Raw genomic sequence first — 20,401 nt, 5'->3', positions numbered from 1 at the left:
GTCCCTTCAGACCCTGGGACAGCCTCCCCCCACCCGCAGCTCACCCAGGACTGCTTCTTGCCGCACCGTTGGACCCTGAGCCTGGAAGAAAATGCTAGAAAACCCTGCTGCCCCTTTATTGGTTGAGGGCACCTCTTAGGAAGTCAGTTCAGTAGGGACCCATGCACGGTCGCCGTGTGCTGGGTGCTGAGCCCCAAGTTCACGGAGATGAGTAGAGCCCTGTGTGTGCCCTCAGTTTACAGCCGTTGGGGGGAGACGCTGACCACGGGGCCCAGCTTTGCCGGGCCCTAGGAGCACGGTGGGGAGCCTAGCTGCCTAGGGTGCTGAGAAGACTTTGGGGGTGAGGAGCATCTGAACTGAATCCCACGGATGAGGGGGGACAGGTCCTCCAGGTAGTGGTAGGGAACGGTTCTCTAGGAAGGGGGTAGAGCGTGAGGCCCCACGTGGAGAGCACGGAGCCAGGAATAGCTGGCATGGAATGGGGTTGGGGGTTGGGGGGCAACAGCCACGGCTGGGCAAGCTGGCGGGGATGGGGGGACGAGCGGCCACGACTGTCCTGTCATTGGCTTAGACTCCATCCCGTAGGCCAGACTTCCCCGGGTTGGGTCTGGTATTCTGAAAATGAGTGTCTCACAGCCCGAAAAGTTTAGGAGCATAAACACCATCCGTGCGGTGCTGATTCACACTAGCTTTGAGTCTATCAGAAGTTCTGAGAGAACCTGCAGTGAGGAAAACACACAAACGCACACGCACAATCATAAAACCCAGGGTTTTCCTGGCAGAACACGTATGCGCTCTTCCGGGCACCCTGGGGTTCTGGGGAGCCCGGTCTGGGAAGACTGTGTAGGATTAAATGTGATTATTTGGGGGAGCCGGTGAAGGGCTTTAAGGAAGGTGAGGGTGATAGGGTCAGATCTGTGTTTATACTGTGCCCCGGAGAGCGAGGGATGGAGGCGGGGTGCCCTGCGGAGTGTCTGAGACGGGCGTTGGCATTGAATGAGCGCTCGCTATGGCCCATCCGCCCAGGGGCTTGGCACTGGCTGCCCTACTTCGGGCAAATGGCTCCGAGAGACAGCTTGCTTGTGTCCATGGGGCCCCCAACCCTGACTACTTCTTGTGAGGGACACTACTAGAATAAGGCTCCAGGGCTGGGGAAGGGAGGGTCCCAAGCATTTCAGAACCCACATTTCTTGAGGATAGAGGCCCCATTTGTAAAGCACCTTGTGTGTGTGTCCAGCTGGCGACACGGGCCCCCATCCATGCCCGGAACAACCTCGACATGAGGGCGGTAAGAAGCTGGGAGGAGCCTGACCCCAGACAAGTGCAGAGGTCAGTCGGCAGGCAGGAGGGGGCTGCCCGCACAAGGTCAAGGGCTGGGGCTCTCACGTGGGGCCTTAGACACGCTGTGGACCCCGGTTTCCTCTTCTGCAGTGACAAGTGCCGGGGAGAACCGTGACAGGGATCGTGAGCCCTGTGGGTACATTAGCACCCTCGGCAGACGACTTATCTGTGTTAGGACCCCCACCGTGTCTGGTCTACCCAGCCAGGTTGGCTTCTGTGCTGAGCTGCAGAAGGTGAGCCAGACGGAGCTCTCCTGGCAGAGGATGGGGCGGACAGGAGGGACCAGAGCAAAGCAGAGGCAGAAGGAGCAGCCTCACAGGCATAGGAGACCGCAGCCCTGACCTGGCCAAGGGCCCCGGGAGGGATCTGGGGCCTGCGAGAGGCAGGTGGGGAGGCCTCGGTAGTGTGGGGCTGGGGTCCGTGCCCATGGGGCATATTCTGGTCTCTGTGGGCCCACCCTCACTCCTGGGGCCTGTGCTGTCAGCATCACCCATGGTTGAGGACCGCAGATACCAGGTTTCTGCCAGTTCCCTGCGCTAAACCCAGTCTGTAGGGAATGGTTGCTGCACTGGAGTCCCTGGCTTGCGCTGTTTACCTGCCTCTGCCAGTCTGGCCCTTTGCACGGCACAGATGCACTCAGGGAGGAAAAGAGCAGTCAGGTGATCGGTGTGAGTTCACCGGGCCAGGAAGCGACCGAGCCAGGCCAGGACCCTGGTCTGGCTGGCTCTGAAAGCTGCGCTATCACGGGGCCCAGGCTTTCTTCTGCAGATGGGGGCAGCAGGGTCCCCAAGCTCCAGAGTCCTGGTCAGGCCGGGGTCCCTGGCTCCACGGGGTTCAGCCTCCATCGAGTATCACTGGCAGCATCGTCCACTCTGCCCCTGCCCTTCCGAGGGTCTGGCCGGAGGTGGGTGGGTGATGTCACACGTTCCGTCCAGCAAGGGGCTGCCCATCCCAGGGTTTCCCGCACAGAACTCCTGCCAGCTCACCATCCTTCACCGTGGCCTGCCTTCGGATGTCCAGGCACTGACAATGGGGGTCCAGTCCCCAGTGCCTGGCTCGTCCCTGGGCAGGAATCCTGTGTCTCTGCTGGCCGTGTTCCTCAGCCGGCAAGTTTAGGACACACGTGTTTGTCATGTCACCTTCCCCTGGCTCCTTACTTCCACCCACAGGTGAACCCTCAGCTCTCCCTGGAACCTGACCCCGAGCCGTTCTTGGCCCACCTCCCTCATCCTTCCACACAGTGGCCCCAATAACCTAGATCAATCCATTCTGCTGGTCCCCAGCAGGACCACCCTCAGCAACTCCCCAGTGCTGAATAACCCATGAGGCCCTGTGCTGTCTGGCCCCTCCCACCTCGTAGGGCCACCTCACCCTCCGTGCTCCCTCCCACCCACCTGCTCCCTGCCACAGGGCCCTTGCACGTGCTGTGCATGCAGCCTCAGATGCCTGTTCCCTCACCTTCATGGAACCACATCCTCATCTGTCTGGGCCTAGATGTCCTACCACCCCCGAGCTGCCTTCCCTGACCACTACGCCCAGGCAACCACTTCCTCAGCACCATGAGCCCACCCTAGGGTCCCTGCAGACCCTCTCTTCACCAGTGGGACCAGGCTTCTCTGCCGTATCTCTGTCTCACCAGCTCTGACCCTCACAGGGTGGGAGTCTGGCCTTGATTCTTTACCAGGCCCACTCCAGCACCTGGCACACAGTAGGGACTGTGGAGTGAATGGATCATCTGTGCGACAGGCGAATCCCCTATGACCCTCTGACCCTCGGACCCTCCTTGCCTGCCCCCTAGGGAAGAGGGCTCACTACCCTTCCAGGAGCTCTGCGGAGCCCCGTCTCCACAGGCGGCCGGGCGACTAGCTGGGTAAACATGGAGATGAATGTGCTCAGCGTGTCTGTAGGGAGAGGAGGCTTCCTTGTCCCCCCAAGCAGAGCCCCGTGACCCACAAAACCTCCCTGCCCCCAACTGCAGACACACAGGTCTCTGCACTCACAATTAATTCAAAACTTAGAGCCCGAGGGCAGTTCACAACTGGTGTTCGATAATCTGCCTGGATTGTGCAAGCCCAGTGCAGGTTCCGACGGCGTCTCTCCCTGTTTTATTTATTTAAGAGCTTTGCTCGGTGTTTGAGTTATAATCCCCTTCGTGGCTTCCTGCGCATGTCTTGGAATTCAGCCACGGGGACCAGGCAGTGTGACGCTTCCCGTCCTTCTCCGCCTGCCCACACGCTGGACGGCAGAGCCAGGAGCCCCATCAGAGGGGGAAGCAGAGACCGGGGTGCTGAGCAGCTGGATTCTCTGACCGGGGTGGGGCCCAGGGAGCACCCCAACCCTCTGTGCTCTTGATGTCAGCCTGGAGGGACGGCCGGGGTCCCCTGGAGTCTGCCTGCTCAGGCTTCTCCCCGGGCCCTGCACCTCCACACAGCAGTCCAAGGCGAGTGTCGTAAGACTTGGATCTCCCTGCTCAAAGCCCAGCCATGGCTCCCACTGCCTTCAAGACCAACCAGGCACAGATTTCTGATGCCACCTGGCCTCCCCTTCCTGCCTGGCTTCATCCCTGTTAGCAGGTCCCTATGAAATCCCCACTCCTGTCTCGTGAGGGACAGATGACTATGCAGAACCTCACTGCACTGAACCTCACTGCACTAGGGCTTCCTAGAGGACGTGGCATATAGACAGCCATTTAGAGGTGGGCACAAAGAGCACCTGTGCAGAGAAGGATGGCAGGAAACACTGTGAGGGTGACCCATCCTCAGGAGGCAAAGAGCCACCGAAGGTTTATGGGTAACAGGTGTGCAGAATACAGACGGGGCCCAGCCAGTGGGAGGGAGGCCAGTGCCCTGGGTAGGGAGAGCTGATGAGACCTGAGGATGTCTGACGGGGGCTGGTCGGTGGGCTGATCAGGTATAGGGGGCACCTTGGCGTCCGTGGCAACAGACTGGCTGGTGAGCGACCACGTCCACGTGTCCGTGGCAGGCACCTGGTTAAGTGGGTGGCATGTCCTGCCCTAGGGTCTGAGTATCACCTCCTCCCAGGCCTTGCTTTAAGGAAGAAAACCATCAGGTTTACCAAGGTCAAGGGTGAGACACCAGGCTTGTCTTCGGGCTGTCAAAGCCTTACACATGCATTATTCAGGTCTTGTTGTCATGGCCCTCTATAAGAAAAAGCTCAGCCGGGGCCAGACCTACCCCAGGTGGGGAGGGACAGCTCTGCCCAAGCCCAGGCCCCCTGAGTCTCCATCTGTGGCTCTGTACACCGGGCCAACCTTCAGCGCCTTGAGGAAGTGGCTTTCCTGTTTGATTTTGATAACGGTGTTAGATAAACTGGTAAGAAAGAGAATAAAGTCACAGACTCCTTGTCCTCAGCGCAGTGAAGATGTGGCTGGGACATACATGAATGTGCCCTAAACCGAACACCATGTCTAGTGTAAGAAGGAGCCAGAGAACCCTTGGAGTTATGCAGTGCACAATGTGCCCAACTGTATGCTTCAGCCCCTGTAGTGCATGGTAGGCAGAGCCAGTACTGAGACTCAGTTCTGTTCTCACGTCCAAGTGCTCGGCGGTGAGTCCCAGCTACCCCATCTGCAAGTCTCCTAAGCTCTCTGCACCTCGGATTCATCTGTGAAATGGGACCTTTCTGGCTGGGTCACTGGACAATCAGTGAGGTGAGGCATTAAAGCTAACACACTTGAGTATGAATAGACCTCAATACCAACAAGTGGGTGTTTCTGACATGAATTTGTTGGAGAGGAGAGATAGTAGAGGAAGGAACATGCTGGAAGGCAGTGTTCATGGAAAGGCTGCCCTGTGTCCAAGGGAATTCCACGGTCCTTGTTCAGTGCACAACCCAGCTGGGGAGCCTGGGCCCAGTGGAGTCATCCGCTGGAGCAGTTAGGGCAGGAAGGGTTTCTTGTCAGAGGAGAGCTACAGGCTGACCCCACCTTGGCTTCCAGGTTACCCTTTCGATAAAGGTCAGATAAGCTGGTGGCAGAGCCCCTCCTCCATGAGGCTGGCACATTAGAAGATCCAGACTGACCCCAAGTCGAAGTCTGGCCAAGCTGGGCGCCCCTGGGCAGGACAACCCATCACTGGCTAAGGAGGACCAGCCCGGAACAGAGGAGGCACCTGGGGTCAGCGTCAAGGGACCTGGCTCTGGGCCTTAGTGGGTGGGTCTCCTGGTCTGTGAAATGGGCAAAGATCCTGCCTCGCATAAGGGCTTTGAGACTTCACTGGTCTCATAAATGCCCGGAGCTCCCTGTATGCGGCTGCTGGGCGGGACTCATGCGGGTGGAGCCCTGCATCCAAGGGCAGGAGCCTGGGGCCGAGGGCCACAGACAGCAGCACCTTGCCCCCTGGGAGCCACAGTGGGATCTGAGACCCCTGTTCCTGGCTGGGTGGGGAGATTGTCACATGGGGACAGGCAAGTTTTCAAGAGCAAGAAAAACACAGGGAACTGTTCTGGGAACTAGTTAAACCCGGGAGACGGCTCCTGGGGCTTCAAAGCCTGCCCCTGGTGGGCGAGTAGGGCCTTTGGGAGGGGGGCGCTGGGGGCCGTGGAGGGGCCCCTGAGATGGTGCATTTGTCCCCACAGAGCCTTCATGCACTCCTTGCTTATTCATGTGTTCTCTCCCTGCTCCCTGCTCAGTGCTGTGGAATGGGGGTGTCCAGGCCATAGGGACCGTCAGAGGGGCACGCCTTGGGAGGGGTCATGAGGGGCTGTGAGACCCAGAGGGGTGAGAGCGGTCACTGAGCCTGCCAAGTCGGGGCAGTCTCCCCAGACAAGGTGTGCTGGCCCCGGCTTGAAGGATGAGGGAAGGGGCATTCCTGACAGAGGGAACCGGAGTTGGGGGTCTGGGGGAGAGGGGCAGCAGGTGAGGCTGCAGATGCAGATGGAACCCAGATGCCCGGGTCCCTCAACGCACTGATAAGATGTTGTCATCTGGTCCACAGGCTGTTTAGCATTATGGACAGATGGGCACAGGTGGGGCTTTGAGGTCATCTGCAGACAGCCCTCCCATCCCAGTTCATAGCTAACCACTGGGTTAGATAGGTGGAGGCTTTTCTGATAGAATAAGGACAGTGACCTCAGAGTTAGAGTAACAGAACTGGGTCTCAGTCCTGGCTGTGCATTATGTGCTGGAGGGCTAGTGCATACAGTTGGGCAGGCTGTGCACTGCACAACTCCAAGGGAAGCTAGTCACACTGTGATCTTTGTTAAGAACGGTTTTGCGCAGTGCACAGCCTATCCCTGAGCTCTGCAGGCGCAAGAATGTTGGGGCGGAGCCCAGAAGCCCAGCTTCTCTTCCTGCCTCCCCTGGTCCCAGGCGCTCCCATCCTGGCTGTGCCCCGTCCTCTCCCCAGAGGCGCCACAGGACACCTGGCCTTGATTGCTTCGCCCTGTGTCAAATTCCTCCTGACTAGAACTTCCAAAGCCTGTGAATTACAGTTTATTTTTGAAAACAAAACAAAACAAAATGCTAACAGCTGAATCTGGTCGGGACTGACTGTTGACTTCAGAACTTTGGCTGGAGGATGGGGTGGGGGAGGGATTGTCAAAACCCCAAATAAACAGAGTCTGCTTTCCAGCCGTGGGGCCCAAGGTTTTCATGTGGAAAGAAGCGGTGGGAACCGAGTCCTCCCTGCCCACTGATTCATGGGGTGATTCATCTCTGTGTGGGGAGGAGGACCAGGAAACAGGCCCTGCCCCGCCCCACCACCCCCCTCCCCACCGCCCACCACGGTAGGTCTGCTTAAAGGGACAGGACCTGGCAGGGCCCAGGTCCCCAGCTGGCTGACCCTGGAGCCCCACCGGGGTGCCCCAGGCCCTGGCTCAGGTCAGGCTCAGGCTCTGAAGTCCCTGGAACTTGGCTCGAGGTGTCGCTGGGCTTCCCTCTGCCCCATCCGCTGTCACCCCTGGGCTGTGCCTGGCTGGTCACTTGAATGCCCCACATGAGAGGGCGTGCCATGGGCAGGGCACTGTGCTGGGAAACCCTCCGGGAGGGAGAAACTCATTGTGCTGGGGGCCTGCCTGGAGGAGGTGGGATTTGAGTTGTTCCCCCAGACAAGAGGGAGCATCTTGCTAGGGAGCAGTGGGGAATGGTCTGTGTGGGTGAGGCACAGGGAGGCAGGTGATAGAGCAGAGACTTAGAGTAAATGGCCCAATGGGCGGGGACTGCCCGCCCCAGCACAGCATGGTGGGCATTCACCTTGGCCAGGGTGAGCCCAGCACACGTGGGAGAGGTGCAGACTCTGCCAAGCGCCCACCCATGGAAGGGAGAAGGGCCCGGGACAGGGATCCTCTGTGCCTGGGGCCACAGAAATGACCTGGTGAGGAGTGTCCTGGTCCCGTCAGAGACCAGAACCCGGACAAGCCAGCAGTTTCTGTGGCTGGTTTCCTTCCCTCTGCCTGGAGGCAAGAACAGGGTTTGGGCTCCCAGGCGCCTTGAGGTAGGGGGACAGAGCTGGCCTTAGCCCCCACAGCTGACGGTTGGCTACGCCTGCAGAGTTTCGGGGATGATTGGCAGTCCTGCGTGGAAATCAATGCATGGGACAGCCCCTGGGGCCCTTGTTACTGTGAGCCCTGAAGCTCAGATCCCACCCCTCCAAGGGTTTTGCCAACTGGGGGGGAAGGCTCCCAGGCAGGGTAGCCCCTGGCTGCCTACAGTTGGGTGGGCGAGGGGCTGGCTGACAACAGGTCCCGTCTCCCAGATGGGCTCCGGCCATCCCTGCACAGGCCGCCTTTGGTTTAGGCTGACCGCAGTGGCCTGGGCCCCTGTGTCCCTCGCTGAGAGGCAGACGTCACAGAATTGGTGGGTGGGGCCTCCTCTCCACCCCGACCTTGGAGCCTAAGGCGAGCCCTCTCCTGACCCACCCAGAGTCCCACTCTGGGCATAATGGGGAGTCGGGGCATGGGGAGGCACTGGGGATGGGTGAGGGACCCCTAAAGGGAAGGGCCCCTGGCCAGAGCTCACAACATGCTTCTCCAACTCAACCTGCATCTTTGGGCAGGAGGATGCATGTCAGTGAGCCACACGGTCACCCCACCTTTGAGGGGGAGGCAGGGGCCCCCACCCTGGCTGCCCCCCTCAACGTGGGGAGGGTGGTCGGGATGTGGGGGGGGCCTGCGTGTGCCCACACATGTTTATGGGGCACGCGGGGTGGGCATACTCACCAAGCCTCTGGACAAAACCAAAAACCAGAGTCTCACTAGATCCTCATGCCTCCCAGAGACTGAGAACAACCTCAGCTGCGGAACTAGACTTAGCAGGCTGAGCCCTGCTGGCTCACCCACACGGGTGCTGGGGGCATGGTGGGCCCCCCGGGCAGGAACCTCACCCCTGCAAGTCACACTCATACCTAGTTCCCACGGGTCAGCAGGGGCGGTTGGGGAAGGGGGCATCCTCCATCTCATTTTCAGACCAGCAGTTAAGGCTCAGAGAGGGTGAGTGGCTTGCCTAAAGCCGCACAGCTGCAGGCGGGGGTTCCCCGCCAAGCCCGGCACGTGTCCAGCTCCAGCCATCCGCTCACTCGGGGACCGATCACAAACAGTGCCGGGCAGCATGGGTTCCAGGGGTCACCAGTCTCCCGTGGGGACCTGAGAGGCCTCGGCACATGGCCGAGCAAGGGAGACCAAAGGGGTGTGGGCCCCGTGCCACCCACATCCCTCAGGCCTGTGGTCCTGGCAGGAGCTGCCCCTGCTGCTGACAGCAGCAGAAATCTGAGCCCTCGAGGGTTCCAGAGGAGTTCGTGAACCGCCCGGCAAGTCGCACTGGGGCATGGCCAAGTTGGATGGGGGGCCCTGGCGACTCAGACATCCGGAGTCCCACAGGGCCCAGGAGGGGTTCACGCTGTGGCCAGACCGGGGGGCGAGACAGGGGCCCCTGCTGGACCCTTGCCCGATCACTGCTCCAGCCCAAGGGCTGGAGGGACGGGCCAGAGCCGCAGGGGACGGGGGAGAGGATGGTTGCCTCATGCCACGGCACTGCTGTCTATCCGAGAAAGGGTCAGGGCCCTGGGGGCTGGCCGAGATCTAGCTCAAATGTCAGAATGTCAGGTTACTGCCAGCAGCTGAGGGAGAGTGTCCCAGCCTGCCCGGTGGCATCAGGGAGGTAACAAGAGGGAGTTCAGCAGGAAGACCCCTCCTCAATGTCTGGGTGTCACTGGACAGTGTGGGGTATCCCTGAGGGGTTCTGAGTCCCGTGGGGTCCTTCCCTGGTGGAGCGTCCCCCCTGGGTGGGGGTTTGGGGTGCTCTTGGTGGTGTCCGTGTCTCACTGAGGTGCCTGGTTCTTTCTGCTAGTGCAGGTCTCCACCAGCTGACCAGCCCGCGGTACAAGTTCAACTTCATCGCGGACGTGGTGGAAAAGATCGCACCGGCCGTGGTCCACATAGAGCTCTTCCTGAGGTGCATGAGCCCCTCCCAGCAGCCCCCCATTCTAGCCCTGGGGTGGGTGAAGTCAGGTGCATGTGGGGTGGGTGGGCCTCGTGGACATCTCCGGTTCGTGTGCCCCCGGGGAGGGACGCCCCTCTCTGCCTCTGGTCTGCTCACCAAGGGGAGCCCCCCAGGCTGCAGGTTTGCTAAGCAAGGGTGTCCCATGGCGGGAAGGGAGGGAGTGCGTGTCTGAGCTGGGAAGCACCACTGCCCTGGAGTCCGATTGGCCGTGGAATCCTGGGTTCTCCTCCCAGCGCGACGTCTACTCCCCAAAGAGAAGACACGGGCAGCAAGACGTCTCAAGTTGAGTGCTGCTTCCTTCTGGCTGACCTCATGTGTTGGCCCCTGTGTGCGAGGAGGGGGCCACCAAACCACCCTGATGAGGCATGCAGGGTCTGAACCCCTCCACACTGATAGGGAGCAGAGGGAGCCAGGCCCATGTGCCCCAGAGTGGAGGGTCACCCCATGGCCTCAGGCCAGGGTGCTGGGGCCTTGTGTGTTTGCACAGCTCTTTCCCCGGGTGGTGGAGGCGGGCTGGTGTCATGAGGTCAACACTGTGGCCCAAGGGGGTTCCTGGGGGGGTGGGCGCGGGGCAGAATCACTCACGCCCTGATCTCTGACCCTAGTACGGGTCTCCCTGCTCACTGGGCGTGGCGCTTGCGCAGTGGGAGCCCTTGTCACCGGGCATCACCGCCCCCCGTCTCTGGAGGGCAGGGACTGTCTTTACCCCTGCTGGTGCTCCACGGGGCCAGCAGCCAATGCCACAAGCGCCCTGTCAGAATAGCAATGCCCTTGGACCTACTGTGCGCTCTGAGCCCTGGTGGCCGCTGTGCCAAACTGTGTCCCAACAGCCCCAGTGAGTGCACACCTCTTAGAGGAGAGAGCCAGGCACAGGCACGAGTCACCCCAAGTCAGGACTGGGGGGCCCAGCCCTTCGTACTGACTGACACCCTGCACCCCGAGGCCCTTTCCGCTCTCACACATGGCTGAACCCCAGATGCTAGGCTTTGAGGTTCCCATTTCCTGGGTGGGGACCCGGGACCGGGGATCCTCTCCAGGCTCCCAGAGCTGCCGAGGGCCCAGTTAGGGTTTGACCCCAGGTCTCTCAGGCCCCAGAGCTGACCCCTTCCTGCCCTTTCTGCAGGCTCCAGACCCCGAGACATGTCATTGAGGAAATTACAACTGGACACACTAAGTGGCACGTCCCTGGCCTTGCCAGTGGCTCAGACGGGGCCAGTGTCTTTCTAGAAGACTCCGGGCACCGGGCTCCGAGCCAGCTAATTGCTGACTACAGTCCAGCCTGGGCAGATGGCGATGCCTTTGCCACATCAGCCTTGGAGGCCCATGTCCCGGGGAGGGTGGGTGGGCAAGACCAAGCGGGCCAGATCCCAGACACAGATGAGATGCTCACGGAGCCTGTGAGCCTCCACTGTGACCCCTGACCTGGGGGAGGAGGCCGCCGGCTGCCTCGGGCTCCTCCTGCAGACAGTGCCAGCTCCGACCGTGGGCGCAGTAGGAGGTCAGGTGCAGCCCTGCCCAGGGCCACACCCAGAGCTGGGCGAGGGCGGAAGCTGACCGCGAGTATACACAGAGGTTAGGGTCCCCCCGGGGCCCAGTGGCCAGGCTGCCTGACCCAGCCCAGTCCTTCGTGTCCCAGGCCACGGCATTTGCACATGTAAACTCATGGCCTGCTCCCGTGTTGGGGGTTTGTGAGCATTAAATCACTTGTGTCTGGCTCGGAGCACTTGGTGATGTGAGCCCCTGTCACTGGTCCTGCCCACGAGGCAGCCTTTCTGCACTCCCTCTCTTCCCTGAGACATCCCCCCGTCTCTTGTTCCTTCTACCCTGCACAGTCCCAGGCCCTTCGGGCTACCCTTTCTCCCTCACCTCTGCTAAGCGGCCTCAGGCACTGAGGACCCACTCCATCCAGGCCCCTCTGGAGTGGTGGAGAGGGTCCTGGGCTGTGCCTGGTGCCCCTCCTCCCTGGCATCCTGGCCATGGCCCGGGGTCCTCTCGGCTCTAGGGAGGCTCGGGCATTGTCCTGCATCCGTGAATTCTGACCTCGGAGCTTTGGATCCCATGAACGGAAGCAGATGCATGTCTGCCTGTGTCTAAGCGTGCCCTCTACCTGCCATGGTCCAGTGTCCCCTGCCCTGAGTCCCCTGGAGGACGGCGCCGGTGCAGAATTCATGGAGCGGAGCCTGCCACAGGCACTGGGGGAGAACACACACCCCCTGCCCTGTGCCATGTTCTTCCTGTGTAGGCTGATCTGTCCTCCTGCCTGGGAAGTCACTCCCGTGGGGACCTGCCGCGGGACAGCCCCCCAGAAGCTACGTGCCCATTAGTGCCAATAGCCGTCCTGTTTGCTGAGTGACTTCCTGCCTCCAGGCATCACACTCAGCAGGGTACTGTCCCCATTTCCTAGCTGGGAGACTGAAGCCTGCCCCCAGCCACGCAGATAGTAAATGGGATGGGCCCAAGATTAGAGTCCTGGCCTGTGTGGCTCCGGGTTTGAGCAGTCAGGGCTGAGCACGCCTGCCTGTCCCAACAGGCCTGACGCGCATAGGCCTCCATCTCCGCCCAGAAAATTGCAAGTCACAGATGGTCGTCCCTTCTGGCTGGCTGTGAAATGGGTCCAGGAGTCAGTGAGCTGGCCAAGGCCACAGCTGGAGATGGCAGAGCTGGGGTTGGCCCCGGGCCCAGAGACTCCAAACCCATGATCTTTCACCCGACGCTGGGCTCTGCTCCCCAGCAGCTGGTGCATGGCTGCAGCTGGCCCTGCGTCTGGGTCCCCTAGGTTCCTGCGTCCAGGTCCCCGCATCCGGGTCCCTGCGTCCGGGTCCCTGCATCCAGGTCCCTGCGTCCAGGCCCCTGCATCCAGGCCCCTGCATCCAGGCCCCTGACCGCCCGCCTGTGCTTACCTCCCCACAGACATCCTCTGTTTGGCCGAAACGTGCCCCTGTCCAGTGGCTCGGGCTTCATCATGTCAGAGGCTGGCTTGATCATCACCAACGCCCATGTGGTGTCAAGCACCAACGCTGTCTCTGGCCGGCAGCAGCTCAAAGTGCAGCTCCAGAATGGTGACAGTTACGAGGCCACCATCAAGGACATCGACAAGAAGTCAGACATTGCCACCATCAAGATCCACCCGAAAGTGAGTGTGTGTGGGGCACCTCCCCAGACCCCAGGGTTCAGAGCTGCGTCAGCCCAACCTTCCTGGGGGGCACTGGGAAGAAGGGGCCCAAGTCAGACCAGAACCAGGGTGTAGGCCCCCCACCCTGCTTCCTGGAGCTGCCAGGTACAGGCAGAGCTGGGCTGCCGTCCTCCCGCCATTTTCACAGGGATGACCTCCAAGGCCCAGGGACACTCCCAGTGTCCCTCCTGGGCCCACTGCAGGAGATGCCGCTGTCCCTGCATGGCCGACAGAGGCTGTGGAGAGCACTGGGACATAGGCCCCCGGTCCCCCTACATCCGGTCTCCCCAGCTGGCTAGGCAGCCCCCAGCGGGGCCACCGTGATCCCCCATCCGTGCCACTGGCTGTTCCAGAAGTCCCCACAGCCCTTGGCAGAAGGGGTGTCAGTGTCCTGCGATTTCAGAGGGGAAACTGAGGCTCAGAGAGGTTAGGCCACTGCCCAAGATCATGCTGACCTAAGACAGAGCTTGTCCAGTGTCGTACATAGGACCATTGGACAGGGCCACTACGGGGTGCCCCTGCCATGATGTCGGCAACCCGTGGGGCTGTCTGTGCTGATGACTTTGGCATGACTGACCTTGAATCTGGCTTCTGCTCTTTCTGAATGAAACCGGAGAGTTTTGGTGATAATGAATCGTTTATGAGGAGGTTTCTTCCTACCTGATGCAGGGAGAGGAGATTTACCCCAATGTGGACCCTTCCCCACATTTGACACTTTGACAGTAGTTACTGAGCCGGGGGACACCATGTCTGTTCTAGGGATGAGGGCAGTCAGGCTGGGGGGGACAGTATGCTCAAGGACAGGCAGTGGCAGTATTTGCAGTGAGGCTCCAGGTAGTAAATGCTCCCAGGCTTTGTGGGGCCTGCGTGCTATGTGGATGCTTCCCAGCTCTGTGACAACCGCAGGTGATACAAACACAGGGCTGTGTGCCAATAAAACTTTATTTACAAAACACCCCAAGGGCCACAGAATGCAGCCCCCACCCCACCCCCGCCAAGGACCCTGGGTCTGGCTGCCACTAGGTCTCTCCCGTTCCCAGGGCTGTGGCCGAATCCTACGGCCGGGTGCACCCCAGCCGTCCTCGGGGGCCACAAATGCTGGTGGAATCAATAAGGCCCATGCGCCCTGGTGCCCACAGGCACCATCAGCAGCCAACACTTCTCCTCGAAGCAGGATCTGCCTCTCGGCCCCTGAGCCCTGCATGGGCCTCTGTTTCCCTGTGTCTATACTGGGAGATCAGGTTGAGCTGGATCAAGGATTCCAACAGTAGGGTTCCATGTCCTCACCTGGGCTCCAGGCTTCCTGCAGGACTCTCAGTCTTAATGCTTCAGTCTGTGTGTGATACGTTTTGGATGGCATTCACAGCGCTCATCAGATTTCAGAGGGACCTGTGACCACCGAACCACTGGGCTCCATCACCTCAGAGGCCATGCCCAGCTGGATCCTCCAGGCATCCTCCCTATGTGTGACCCCTACAGCTGCCTAGGGAACCCATGTCGGTCACAGAGCAGCTGAGCCCCCATTGCAAGGACCCTGGCCTGGGTCTCTCCTACTGTGGGTCAGCTGGAGGCCAGCCCGTCCTCTGTCTGAGTTGGCGACTTGCCTTGGCCTTGGCCCCTGACAGCTCTGTCCAGCTGCTCCCGCCGTACTGGGACCACCCCGCTGGGGGCCTGGCCTCGATCTGGCTACGGCCCCAGCGAAGGCAGACAGCTGAGCCTCCCTCCCCGTCTCTCCCCTCCAGAAAAAGCTGCCGGCGCTGCTGCTGGGCCGCTCGGCAGACCTGCGGCCCGGTGAGTTCGTGGTGGCCATCGGCAGCCCCTTTGCCCTGCAGAACACTGTGACCACGGGCATCGTCAGCACGGCCCAGCGGGACGGCAAGGAGCTGGGCCTCCGGGACTCGGACATGGACTACATCCAGACGGACGCCATCATCAACGTGAGTCCCTGTCCCCAGAGACTGACCCATCACTCAGCACTTCCGCTCGCTACCAAGCTCCTTCTTTACGTTCAGCAGTTCTCGGGCTCCCTGTGACTTCTGCACCGGGGTGCCAGGTCTGCCAGAGGGGTTAGAAGCTGCTGCCCTGAGCCGGGACATTCAGAGAAGCAGAGAGTCTCTGCTCAAGTCACCCCCCCAACCCCAGCATTCCTTTTGTCGCTGTTAGTATCGTCACTGTAGCTCACAGAGTGCCCAGCCTTGTGGGTTTGCCGAGCTCCGGGCCCTTCTGGAAATGCAAACCTTTGCAGAGGTCCCTCGTGGCCGAGCCTGGAATGAGCCTGTTAGTTTGTGCGGGGCGCACGGGTCACCTCACAGCCGTCCGTGTGGCCTCTAGGGCCTCAGCTCCCTTACCTGTGAAATGGGGGTGAAGTGAGGACTTTCCCTGCCATTGGGGGTGAAATTCGATGACCCATCTCTGTGCCGGTTGGAACGAGGGTCGGAAGACAGAGCTTCAGGGACCCTCGGGTGGGCTCAGGGCTCAGCTCACATCAAGTTTCCTCCCCTTGCAGTACGGGAACTCCGGGGGACCACTGGTGAACCTGGTAAGTGTCCCCAAGGGCAGAAGCCTCTAGTTTTCTGGGACTCTGCTCACATGACAGTACAGCCTCAAGGCAGGGATGGAACCCTAAAGAGGGGCCTTGAATCTGCACACCCAATAGCTGAGCTGGAGGCCCGGGAGGAGGACGTGTCCCCAAGCACATGCTGCCCTGGCCCCCCGGGGCCCCCAGAGCAGCTGGGCTGCCCAAGGAGGGAGGATGACCCAGAACAGCAGCCAGTCAGGGGCCACGGGCTCAGCAAGGACCTGGGGCAGAGGACACACAGGTCAGGGCTGCTTACTGTTCTGGGTCCCCCATCCTTGCATTTACGCACTGAGGAGTATCCTTGTTCTTTCCCAGTCCCCTTAGGTCCCCCCCCCCTTGATCCCATGCCCACCCTGGGTGCCAGGTCAGGCTCATTCTCATCCCAGGTGAGATTTCTAGAATAAACCAGGAGTTCAGGTCAGAAATCCGTTCAGCTCCTGGGGCCCCGAAGTCTCGTGTACCATCCCCACCCCAGGAGCTCCCGTCCATGCTGCAGCATGTCAGACGTGAGCATGCCTGCATGACATGAGGAACAGTGCAGGGACTCTGGAGGAACCCAGGCAGGGAGGGCTTCCTGGAGGCGGGAGCACCTCATCTGGGCCGTGGAGAAGGGACATGCAGGAGAAATAGAGTCTGTGGAGAAGGCACAGCAGGAGCGGGAGGGCTCAGAGGGTGCTTCACCCTGTCCCCAAGCAGCCTGCAGGTGCTCAGCGGGAACCACAGTTCCAGCACGGGTGTTCTCTGTGCCCGGTCTTCATGCTGGAGGCCAGAAAACGGGTGCACACCAGGCTGTGTCTGGTGACCCAGGCTGTGGCCTTGAAGGGGTGCAAGGCAGGTGTGGGGTGGGAGGCCAGTTCCTGGGGGACAGAGAGGGTGGGGGGCTGGGGAGCTGCCCTGGCCACACGCCCCCAGACCCACTTCTAGAAGGATGGATGAGAGAAGCTCCAGTCCCAGAGGCCTCATCACGCCCTCCCCAGGTTGGGGGTGTCCTCCTCAGTGGGCACTGCTTGAGGGGCAGACGGCAAGCTCCCTGAACCGGGGAGAGGAGGGCCGGGTTTGGAGGGAGAGGTGAGGTGAACCCCAGAGGGCCTTTCCGGAACAGCTTTGGGACTGCCCTGGGAGCCCCTCCTCCAGGGGCAGTGATGGCCGGCTTGGCCCTGGGAGCCGGAGGTGGACACGGTACTTGGTACTCGGGCTCCGGGGTGACCACTCCTCTGGCCTCCCCGCGCAGGATGGCGAGGTCATTGGCATCAACACGCTCAAGGTGGCAGCCGGCATCTCCTTCGCCATCCCCTCTGACCGCATCACGCGCTTCCTCGCAGAGTTCCAGGATAAGCACGTCAAAGGTAGAGTGTTGCTCTGGGGGCTGCTGAGGCTGGGGACCCCTTCCCTCCCTGCCCACCCCATGCCCGTCCTGAAGTCCCCAGACCCCGTATCTCTCAGCCGTGGCTTCTGTCTTCCTCCCCTTACCTCTTGGCCCCATGCACCCCGTCCCTCCCGAAGTTCCCTTTCTAGCGGTGAAGGGGGGGGGGGTCTCCCAACCACCTCCCACCTCCAGTGGCTTGGGCCACCAGGATCCACTTCTCTGGGCTGCTGCAGACAGGACTGGTGTGTCCTTTCTTCCTTCCTCCCTCCTCCCTTCCTTCCCTCCCTCCCTCCCTTCCTTCCTTCCTTCCATCCATCCATCCATCCACCTATCAACCCACCCTTCCTTCCGTCCACTCATACCCCCACCCACCTATCTGCCCATCTGTCCTTTTACCCACCCTTCTACCAGCCACTCACCCATCCTCCCTCCCTCCTTCCTTCCTACCTCCCTCCCCTCTGCTCATCCCCAAGGATGCCCCCTTTCAGCCTGCTGCTCATGCAGCCTGTCCAGGAGGATAGTCTCTCCTCCAGGGGAGTGGAGCCCAAGCCCCCAATCCTTGGAAAGCATCTTCCACTCAACCCCATCTCCCTGTCCACGTAGGGATGTCCGGCTCTCCCTAGCCATGCCTGGATGGCCGTGAGCACCCACCTGAGGGAGGCCTAGGACAGGCACGGCTGACTCTCCCCAGTGAGGGCCTGCCCATCACCTTCTTAAGGCTGGTGGTCACAGCTGCCTTCCAGAGGAGGGTCTTATGTCTCCTGATCTCAGGAGCTTTCCTGGTGCCCTCCACTTTCCCGCTTTTCATTTTAGCCCAAGTGAATGTCTCCCTCCCACCATTTTGTCTCCCGTGCCCACCTGGCAAGTGTCCAGACCTGGGCCACTCCACTAGCGCCACCTTCAGATTGCGTCCATGTCTTCTCCCAGCCCCTTCACCGGCAGTTCACTGAGAGCAGGGGGCTTTCGCATGCTTGCCCGATCCTCCAGGATCCCACCAGCCAAGCACATGGAGCCCAGTGCAGCCAAGGCCAGTGCCGTGAGGACTGGTCATGTGAAGAACCACTGTTGAGGACTCCATTGGGCTCATCGGTGTCCCTCATATGAAGATGGCCTGGAGAGCCAGTCTTCCCTGCAGAAGCTGAACGTTTCTTCTCTTGGACGGGTGGGGGAGGGGCGTCTAACTCCACATCTTTTCTCCTTGGCTGCTAGGAAGCTCAGAACTTAACCCAGGGTTGCACCTTTCGACCTGTCATAGCCTTGGTGCTTTCTCTAATAACTGAGCTTTTCTAGTGTAATTATCCTACCCCATAAGGGTACCCTTGACTTTAGTTCCCTTCCAGGAAATTGGTGGATCTGCCTTTTGTACAGACTGAGCTGTTGGGTGACTGTTTGTTAGAAATCAGATGATAGCATCCCCTGGCTTCTTGCCTCACTTCCTCTCCCCTCTCAGAACCCACCAGGGGCCAGCAGGGCCCTTTCCTTTGCTGGGCAGAGACTCTCCCTGTCAGTGCCGACCTCACCCCAGACACCCTGGGAGACTCAGCCCCTGTCCCCAGAGCTGTCTCCTCCCCCGGGACATGTGGACTGATCAGAGAGCCCAACAAATCTTAGCTGGACGACTGAATCTATAATTTAAAGCCTTTCTGAAGTTGGTGTTCACTTCTGCTGTTTTGTCTTAATAAAATCATCAAAATACTTAAACCAGGTTAATCTAAAGTTTTTTAAAACAAGGCATCCTCAAGTTAAACTAAGGAGACATTAAGGGGGGTTTCTTGTTCCTGTGTAGGGCTATGGGGCACAGAGGGCTCTGGGGGGTCTCTGGAGGGGAGAGGGGACACCATGCTGGTCCAAGGGAACCTCAACTTCAGGCTCCAGGAGGGTTTGGGGGTTCACTCCCGGGGGCGTTTGGGTCAGTGGGGCTGGGTGGTTATGGATGTCAGGCCCTCTGTGAACAACGGGGTCCCATCCAACCTGGGGAGTGGAAACATCACTTGTCTCCTGCCCTGGGGGTCTCTGTGGACTGTGCGCCCAGGGAGAGCTGCAGGGAGGCACTGGAAGGCACATTCCCTAGCCTCCAGGATCGGGCAGACTGGGGACACCGGCGGGCAAGATTGTTTCCTCTGGACCAGGAGGCAGCAGCCAGAGGCAGGGGTGTGAGGGGACAGCACCCATGCTTGGAAGCCTACGGTCCCTTCTCCAAGGTACCGGAGGCTCTCCTGAGCTCGGCTCGCCCCAGCCCAGTGGTCAGGACCAGTGCTAAGCGTTCACTGGCTTTGTTGCCTCACACTGGTCCAGAGTGGTTCCCTAGCATGTGGAGCAGGAAACAAAGTCAGGCCCCCCAGCCCACCACCTCCGGGTTCCCAGCCCAGTACGCGGGACCCTCCACATTTGGGTGATCTCCCCGTGAAGGAGGAGATGCAAGGTTGTCTGCTGACCCAGAAACTCCATCAGGCCACCCTGCCCCAGCCCCACTGCCCGGGGTTTCTGGAGAAGCCACATCTGGCTGAGCCTGCTGGCTCTGGGGTACACAGTGGGCTTCCGACCAAGGGCCCTACTCTGCCTCACAGGGGGCAGGGCTGCACCTCTGCTGGCCAGGGTGCTGCTCACGCACAAGCACCGGAAGCTCGGGCTCCTTCCTGTTCTGAAGCATGACCTCGGGGCTCTGGGCAATGTTGACCAGGGGCCAGCACCGAGGCTTCTGCCCGGGTCTTTTTCCTACCTCTGAGGACCTCAACCCACCTGCGGATGGAAATGCCGTCTAGGGAGTGACTCCCAGATTCCCATCTCCAGCTTGGCCCCATCATGGAGCGCTGCACCAGAATATGCAGCTGCCTTTGCCTCAAAGACTCTTCCCAACCGAGGGGTCCTTTCAAAATATAGGGCAGACCATGGGCCCATCTCCGCTGGGAGCTGTCCCGGGGCTGTACCTGCTGGGGGTAAACACCAGAGCCACCAACCCAGCAGAGCCACCAGCAGGCAGCTTCCCCTCCCTCCCCACCCCCAACCCTGCTGGCCTCCTCTCACTCGGGGCCATCGATCCCGACCATCGATCTTCTGTGCGAAAACGGCAGTTGAGATCTTTTGCCCACTTTAAAAAGTTGAGTTGTTTGTGTTCTTCCCAGGTTTTGAGAAGGGTCTGGATGCATTCTAGATGGGAGCCTTTGTCAGAGAGATGAGCTGAAATGTCTCCTCCTGCTGCTTAACTTTTCATTCTCCTGATGGCGCCTTCAAAGAGGGGTGTTTTGTCAATTTCTATGAAGTCTCCTTTGCCAATTTTTTTTTAATGTGTGTGGAATTGTATCTAAGAAATCTTTGCTAGCCAAAGGTCAGGACTATCTTCTATGTTTTCTTCTAGCAGTTTACTTTCTGAGGTCTTCACATTAGAGCAATGATGCATTTTGAACTAATTTTTTAAGAGTGCGAAGTATGAATCGAAGTTCTCCTTTTTTTTTTTTCCTGCCTTGGAGAGTCAATTCCAACATAATGTGT

The 20,401-nt window shown here is 60.1% G+C and overlaps 1 protein-coding gene across 2 annotated transcripts in view; it reads left to right on the top strand.

Moving 5' to 3' along the window:
- HTRA3 (HtrA serine peptidase 3) overlaps positions 1-20,401 on the top strand; it is a 29,155-nt gene that overhangs the window by 1,103 nt on the left and 7,651 nt on the right. The window contains exons 2-7 of one of the 2 annotated variants that reach the window (XM_080830856.1): positions 9,649-9,748; positions 12,707-12,929; positions 14,711-14,905; positions 15,475-15,507; positions 16,778-16,892; positions 17,840-18,611. In XM_080830856.1, coding sequence (XP_080686982.1) covers positions 9,649-9,748; positions 12,707-12,929; positions 14,711-14,905; positions 15,475-15,507; positions 16,778-16,892; positions 17,840-17,862 — 689 coding nt within the window. In that variant the 3' untranslated portion in view covers positions 17,863-18,611. Of the gene's footprint in view, positions 1-9,648; positions 9,749-12,706; positions 12,930-14,710; positions 14,906-15,474; positions 15,508-16,777; positions 16,893-17,839; positions 18,612-20,401 lie in introns of those variants that run through there. The other variant, XM_080830855.1, reaches the window with a different exon arrangement.

Source organism: Martes martes (genome assembly GCF_963455335.1).
Source record: "Martes martes genome assembly, chromosome: 2".
Taxonomy (NCBI): Eukaryota; Metazoa; Chordata; class Mammalia; order Carnivora; family Mustelidae; genus Martes; species Martes martes.
This window is presented reverse-complemented; position numbering and strand designations above follow the sequence as displayed.